At 57.1% G+C, this 8141-nt stretch overlaps 1 protein-coding gene across 1 annotated transcript; it reads right to left on the bottom strand.

The window, feature by feature from the left end:
• Window positions 1-4250: 4250 nt before the first annotated feature.
• Window positions 4251-7944, bottom strand: CUNH11orf21 (chromosome unknown C11orf21 homolog). Its single transcript, XM_012456177.3, is given in 6 exon segments — window positions 4251-4717; window positions 4720-4746; window positions 4749-4831; window positions 4833-4915; window positions 6623-6716; window positions 6787-7944. Coding segments are annotated over 6 exon segments (546 nt in total). The 5' UTR covers window positions 6996-7944; the 3' UTR covers window positions 4251-4667.
• Window positions 7945-8141: the final 197 nt, after the last annotated feature.

Here is an 8141-nt window from a genome sequence, read left to right as displayed (position 1 = left end):
AAAGTTATGAACAGACGCCTCACCAAAGAAGGTACACAGATGGCAAATAAGCTCATGGAAAGAGGTTTCATATCACATGCTATTAGAGTATTGCAAATTAAAACAACAATGAGATGCCTATAAGAATGGCCAAAATCCAAAACACTGACATCATCAAATGGTGGCCAGAGCATGGAGCAACAGGAACTCTGTCATAGCTGGTGGAAATGCAACAGGAGACGGCCATTTTGGAAGACAGTTTGATGGCTTCTTACAAAGCCAAATGTAGTCTTACCATACAATCCAGCAATCCAGGAAGCACAGTGCCTCATGGGTGTCTTTGGATCTTGGAGGCAGCTCAGATGTGATATCCTGACCCACGTAGGAATGGCCTAATTAATGGTGGTTTCTTACAAAGGCAAACGTAGTCTTACCATACAATCCAGCAATCCAGGAAGCACGGTGCCTCATGGGTGTCTTTGGATCTTGGAGGCAGCTCAGATGTGATATCCTGACCCACGTAGGAATGACCTAATTAATGGTGGTTTCTTACAAAGGCAAACATAGTCTTACCATACAATCCAGCCTTAGGTGTTTACCCAAATAAGCTAAAAACGTGCGTCCACCCAAGAACCTTCACATTAATGTTTGCACAGCTTTATTTATAATTGTCAAAACTTGGAAGCAACCAGGAAGTTCTTCAATAGGTGAATGGATAATCAAATTCTCATATATGCAAGCAGTGGAATATTATTCAGTGATAAAGAGAAATGAACTATCATGCCGTGAAAAGATATGGAGGAACCGTAAGTGTATGCTGCTAAGTGAGAGTGGCCTATCTGAAGGAGTCTCCCTGCCTTTTCGGATTGTATAACTTCCCACTATGTGACATTTTGGAAAAGGCAGACAGTGAAAAGATCAGTGGTTTCCTGGAGTTAGTGGGGAGGGAGGGAAGAATAAATGGAGCTCAGATGGATTTTAGGGCAGTGAAATAATCCTGCGTGACGCTGTAACAGTGGACACATGCCTTTATGCATTTGCCCAAACCCATAGAATGTACAACACCAGGAGGGAACCCTCATGTAACCTGATCAATGACTGGATCAATATTGGCTCATCAATTGTAAGAGTAAACACTAATTCAAGATATTGATGATGGGCAAACTGTGTGTAGGGAGAGGTGCTTTAAGAGAGCTCTCAAATCTGCTCAATTTCTCTGTAAACCTCAAACTGCTCTAAAAAAATAAAATCTATTTTAAAAATCAAAGCTTCCGCCATATCAGTGATTGTGCACCAGGTGTCTGGGGCTGCTTCGATTCCCCCGGCGATCAGCAGTCACATCTGAAACAGCAGCTGCAGCTGGAGTCCTGGTTAAGTTCACCAGAATTCACTGTCCTTCTTTCTCCAGGACCCCCCTGTCTTCTGCACAAACCACTTAGACAAGTGGAATGGGGCTGTGGTGGGGGTCGCCACCCAGCATCTTCCAAGTCCTCAGTGACAGCGCTGACCTCTGCGGTCCCTCCAGGGCTGTGGATTGCTTCTGACTGACCATTTTCCCACCCCAGTGGCTTCCACTTGGCCTTTCCCACCACAGTAGCCCCCACCCCCCAGGTCAGGGGACAAACGTGGGGACTCTGTTGGCTGCCACATATCTGTTTACTGACCCTTCACAGGCTGGGGAAGTGACCTCTGCACCCACCAAGAGTTGGACCTGAGCTAGAACTCCCTGGGCAACCTGGCCTCCACATGCCCCTCCTCTGACTATTAGATCTAAGGGATGTTTGTGTCCTCAGGAGTGGGTGGCAGGTTCGAGCCAGTGTCCAGTTATCCCTCTGAGTCTGATGATCCCCCTTTCCAAACTGGCCACCCCAGCAAATGGCTGTGGCCTGGGGGGAGACTGAGGGAAACAGGAACAATGTAAGTTTGCAGGAGTCCTCCCCTAGGAAGGACCCAGTCCTCCTCGACTCAGGCACTGGATGAGGGAGGCCACCCATTGCTCCAGTTCCTGTGGCACCATGAGCCACTGGCCAAGGCAACCGGGCTCCGTGGGCCGGCCTGTTCCGATCGCTGCCAGTGCCAGATGCGACCTCAGCCACAGGCCTGGGGCCTCACGGCCAACCCCACTGGGCTGTGCCCTGCCCTCCTTCAAGGTTGTGAGCCCCCAGCTGGGACACCCCAATCAGCTCACTTTTCTTTTGTCTGCGCTGGTCCTGATGGTGGTGTTTGACGTATCAGAACTCACCAGAAACCACCCTAAGCAGAGGCCACCCCCACAGATGCAGGGGTGCAGCCCACATGTGAGGGACCCTCAGGCTGGGCAGCGCTGGATGAGCCCCCACTGCATTTTCCCTCCCATCCTGGGGTCCTTGGCCTCTCCCCAAAGCGGGGGGGATGCTGCTGGCAACTGGTGATCCAGAGAGCATGGGCTGTAGGGATGGCCCTGAGTAGGCCACACAGCCATCCTGAGAGCCATTACCAGGACACAGCGGGCCCTGCAGCCAGGGTGTCAGTGTGGGGACAGCCCAGCAGACTCCAAGCCGCCCCCTGAGGCTTCTTCTCATGTGAGTACCACCAGCGGGCTGTGGGCTCCTGCCTGGGCCCCAGCCTCTAGACTCATCCCACTTTTCACCTGCATGGCCCCCAGCACTGCCCAAACTCACCGCCTTCACTCCCAAGTTCACAGCGGTGTCTCATCCAGACAGGTGAACACTCAGGGTTTGGGAGGCTGGTGAAGTCTGGCATGGGGGGGCACCACCCACCTCTCTTCTTCATCTCACTGCCTTGAAACCCCCCACATCTATCACCCCTGCGCCCCGAGGCTCCCCAGTTTGCCCCATGCCAGCCTCAGCTCAACCGGGCCTGTGCTTCTGGCCAGCCCTGCTGGGGTTCCCAGGGCCTCTGCCCTCTCCACTGCAGTCCGCTGTCACACTGTCTCTAACCATACTCCACACCGGGGGCGGTGTGTGACTCACTGCTTCCCAGAGCCAACCCAGAACCGTGCAGTAGACATGAGGTGAATGAACGAATGAATGAACAAATGGATGGGTGAGTGCGGGGAGCTGTCTCGGTTAGCTCTGGCTGCCGTTAGGAAGCACTTAGGGCTGGGCATGTAAACAGCAGGTGCTTATTTCTTGCAGTTCGGGAAACTGGGAGTCCAATATCAAGGTGCCGCTGGTTGCAGTCTTGGGGAGGGCGCACTTCCTGGCTTGCAGATGGCCGCCTTCTGTGTTTGTGTCCTATGGGACCAGGGACCTTCATGTCCTCATCTGTCCCTGATACCTCCCAGATGTCCACTTCCTAATGCCATATAATTGGGGGGCAGGGCTTCAGCCTATGAATTCTGCAGGAACATGATTCTGTCCATACGGACGCTGACACTGAGCCCGCCTCCTAAAGCCTTCTCTCTCCCTATTCCTCACTCTGCTTAAAGATCCTCTGCAACTTCACACCCCTCCCAAGGGGCCTTGCACCTGTCCCAGAGAGAGGGCAGCCTGGCAATGGGCCTGGGCCTTGACCCTTGAGCCTCGGGGTCTGGCCTGAATGGGGACGGGTGTCCACTTCTAGGTTCCTGAGAGAGGCAACGCCAAAGCTTTAAAGGTGCCAGGAGCTCACTGCAGCCACTTGTCAGGAACTATTCTCTTCGTCAAGGGCTAAATAAAGCATGCTGGCCACCAGGAATAGGGCTGGAAGCTTCTGCCCTGCAGGCTGCCTCGTCTGCACAGGGAGTGTGGGGACCATTAGGAGGAGGGTCCGGTGTGCACTTTTCTGCCAGCAGGCCTTTCCCCCGTCCCCAGCCCTGCCCAGCCCCGGGGGGTCACTCTGAAGACATCCGGCTTTTACCCCAGGCACCTCCTGCCCCTGCCCCACTGCTCTACCCCCACAGGGTGCTGAGGCTCAGCCCGGGCTGGGGTGGCCCAGGCGGGACAGTAGGCTTGGTGGTGCCCGGCCTCACATGCTAGTGGGTGGCTCAGCGTGGATGTGGATGGAGATGCCTCGCCTACAGTCTGTCCCTGGCATCTGTGATGCAGGTATTGGCTGGGAGGCAGCCATGTCTATGCAGGGGCAGCCATCCCTGGGTCTCCTCTGCCTCTACTGAGGGCAGGGCCTAGGCTCCCAGGATGGAGGCAGGGAAAAACAGGGTGCCCATCACTGCCCTCTGGGTTTGGGCAGCGGGGGCAGCAGTCCACAGCACTGAGAGGGAAGGCCCAGGCAACCGTGCCCAGAAACTCCCTGGTTGGGAGCAGAGCAGTACCCAGACCCCAGAGCCCTGTTTGAATATGGGCTTGGCTCTCAGGGGACAGGCCAGGGGGCGTCCAGGGAAAGGGGGCTGCCTGGGCAGTGGGGGTTCAGAAGTCCCTTTGGGCCCACCCAAGCTGACCTAGGCCTAGGGCGATTGGGAAGGGGAGCTGCCCTTCTCCTCCCTGGGCTCAGGAGAGGCTGCAAAGGCAGCTCCCTCGATGCATCTGCGCTGTGGGGACAATTTCAGAATCAGGGGAAAGGACAGAGAGGAGCTGAATTCAGGCGCTCGTGTGGCCCCCACAGGTCTCTTCGGGCTCCAGGCCCCACTCCCTGTGACACAGGTGGGAAGCTCTTGAGTGCCTCCCTGATGGGAGGGGCCGTGCTCACAAACAGCTCAGGGGCCCCCCAGGCTCCAAGCCACAGAGCCAGGCTGCTCACAGATCCCTGTCTCAGGAGGGCAGAGGCTGCCACCTCCTGGCCTTAGGACACAGTTTCCCAGGGAGGGGCCTGCTTCTAATTCCAAGTCCTACCCAGCCAGATAGCCAGGGGCAACTGCACAGGTAAACTGAGGCAGTAGCCACAGGTGAGCCAGTGAAGAGCTGGGTGATCCAGTTTCATGAGCAGTGGCAAGTGCAACTAGGTCCCCATGGGTGGAGGACTGGGCAGCTGCGGGTGGCGTTGTGAAGCCAGGGGCCTTCTGGTGGGTAAGGATGTTGTGGAGCAAGCAGGGACACCTGGGAACCAGGAGTTCACAGGAAGGAGAGAGGAAAAAGGAAGTCTCTGGAAGGTAAACGCTGTAACACACGCCTGCACACATACCCACGCCTGCACACGCATCCACTCCTGCACACACATCACACGCATCCACTCCTGCACACACATCCACTCCACACACATCCACTCCTGCACACGCATCCACTCCTGCACACATATCACACGCATCCACTCCTGCACACACATCCACTCCTGCACACACATCGACTCCTACATACACATCCACTCCTGCACACACCACACACATCCACTCCTGCACACGCATCCACTCCAACACACGCATCCACTCCTGCACACACATCCACTCCACACATATCCACTCCTGCACACACATCACAAACATCCACTCCTGCACACGCATCCACTCCTGCACACGCATCCACTCCACACGCATCCACTCCTGCACATGCATCCACTCCTGCACACACATCCACTCCTGCACACACATCGACTCCTACATACACATCCACTCCTGCACACACCACACACATCCACTCCTGCACACGCATCCACTCCAACACACACATCCACTCCTGCACACACATCCACTCCACACATATCCACTCCTGCACACACATCACAAGCATCCACTCCTGCACACGCATCCACTCCTGCACACACATCCACTCCTACATACACATCCACTCCTGCACACACCACACGCATCCACTCCTGCACACACATCCACTCCTGCACACGCATCCACTCCTGCACACACCACACGCATCCACTCCTGCACACGCATCCACTCCAACACACACATCCACTCCTGCACACACATCACAAGTATCCACTCCTGCACACGCATCCACTCCTGCACACACATCCACTCCACATGCATCCACTCCTGCACACGCATCCACTCCTGCACACACATCCACTCCTGCATACACATCACACGCATCCACTCCTGCACACGCATCCACTCCTGCACACACATCCACTCCTACATACACATCCACTCCTGCACACACCACACGCATCCACTCCTGCACACGCATCCACTCCAACACATGCATCCACTCCTGCACACACATCCACTCCTGCACACACATCCACTCCTACACACACATCCACTCCTGCACACACATCACACGCATCCACTCCTGCACACGCATCCACTCCAACACACGCATCCACTCCTGCACACACATCACACACATCCACCCCTGCACACACATCCACTCCTACACATGCATCCACTCCTGCACACGCATCCACTCCTGCACACACATCACATGCATCCACTCCTACACACGCATCCACCCCCGATCTCTTCCCTGAAAATAAAGCTGGGGACCCCTAGGCGGGTTTGCAGTGCGGCCCGGCCCTTAGGACAGGCTCCTTGGTGGGGTGAGGGGGGCAGCTGTCCTCCTGGGTCGGCCCCTTGGGACTGAACCGGCTGCTCTAGGGGCCTCCCAGGCTCCGAGCGGCAGCACCACGTCTAGAGGAGGTGGCTGGGGGTGTGTGAGGGCCGACAGCAGCCTGCACAGTAGCTGCCCCTCAACAAGCCACTTATTCTTGCAAAGGGGGTGTCAGGGTGGGTGGGTGTGGTCAGCAAAGGGCATGGGGGTTTCACCGGCTCCCTGCCCCCACTGGTGGGGCACAGGGAGGGGGGCTGTGGTCAGACCTGGTCTCTGGAGGGCCGGCCTGGGGATTCTGTCCACCAGATGGGAGGTTTGATGCCACTTTAAGATGACAAGTGAGGCCACCTGGGCACAGTGCTGTTGTGAAAAGGTGCCCACCAGGGTGGGTCAAGAGCCCAGGCCCACCCTGCTCCAAAATTCTTCAGACCTGGCGAAAAGGCACCCCAGGAGGGCGTGGTGTTCCAGGCCCGCCTCACAGGCTCCAGGGCGGCCAAGGATGGAGGACAATTCCAGGGATGAGCAAGACATAGCCAAGAGCATCTTCCTGGGAGAGGCCGAGCTGGCCACTTGCACAGCCCGGGGGCCTCCCGACCCTGGACCTGGTACCTTCACTCTTGCTGCTACCCCTGGATTCATACCTGCACCCCAGCCTTAGCCACACCCAGGCCTCCAGCTAAAGTGATGCTATGGGTGCCAAGCGTCTGAGGTCCACACAAGCCCCCTCAGACTCAGGATGGGAATTCCTGGGGGCCAGAGCTACCAAGGGTGCTGTCTGGGGGTGCCGGGCAAAGCAGGAGGGCAGAGGAGGCCTGAGCAGTTCCTCCAGTGCTCCTGACAGGCGGCAGCCCAACCATCCTCCCACAGCCACTTGGCTTGCCACACCTGCAGGCCTGGCTCCCCCGCCCATGAGGTCCTGACCAAATGCAGGAGAAGCAATTTCAGCACCGGCGGAAGGGGGTGGCAGAGCTGGGGAGGGCTAGCAGAGCCATCTGTCAGCACCGCCTCGGAGCGCCCAGAGTGGTCCCCGCTCGGGGATTCACCCGGAGCATTTTCAGCCTCTCCAGGCCCACCCTCGCCCAGAAGCCACAAAAACCCTGCTGTACTGGGGCCAGCAGCGGGGCCCCCACCCACGTGGAATTACATGGCTTTGCGTAATTACAAATTCGAGGTTGTCAAAGCCTCCCCCTGGAGGCCATGCATGGCTGTGAGAGAGGACCCAGACTACCCTGTGGCCCCAGGAAGGCTCTGCAACAAAATACCCCTTAGGGTAAAACCCAGGACCTTCTCAAAACTTAAGCTGTCATTGGACATTTCAAATGGTGCTTCCTAAGAGCACTTCAATAATGGTGTTCCAACGATCACGCCCCCAAGGCCACTCCACACTTGCACACCCCCAGTTTAGGGAGCTCACCCCTCCTCTCCGGGTGCGTCTCCTCGCATCCCACACTCAGTCCTGCTCGTGACTTTCTGCTCCCAGCGCCGTCCTCAGTGGCCACACCAGGAATGAGGCCGTGTCCTCCTGGCTCAGGTGTCAGCAAATGCCCTGGCGTCTTGGGCCGGGCTGGGGGCAGCAGGGTGAGGTGGGGTGAGGAGGCCGACCTCACTGCCCCTCCCTTTCCTGCCTGCCCTTCTTCCGGGGCACCCAGCAGCTCCGTCCTAGGGCCCTGTTGACAGACAGACAGAGGTGCGGATGCAGCCTACCTCCTGGGCCAGCAGCTGCGGTCTGAGGCCCCTGCCCAGCTGGAAACCACAGGGAGGGGAGGGGAGGAAAGGGGAGGGGAA

This window comes from Aotus nancymaae, unplaced genomic scaffold, assembly GCF_030222135.1.
Source record: "Aotus nancymaae isolate 86718 unplaced genomic scaffold, 86718_ANA_hifiasm-v0.15.2.pri h1tg000106l, whole genome shotgun sequence".
Lineage (NCBI taxonomy): Eukaryota > Metazoa > Chordata > Mammalia > Primates > Aotidae > Aotus > Aotus nancymaae.
The sequence above is the reverse complement of the archived record's forward strand: the minus strand, read 5'-3'. Positions and strand labels throughout refer to the sequence as shown.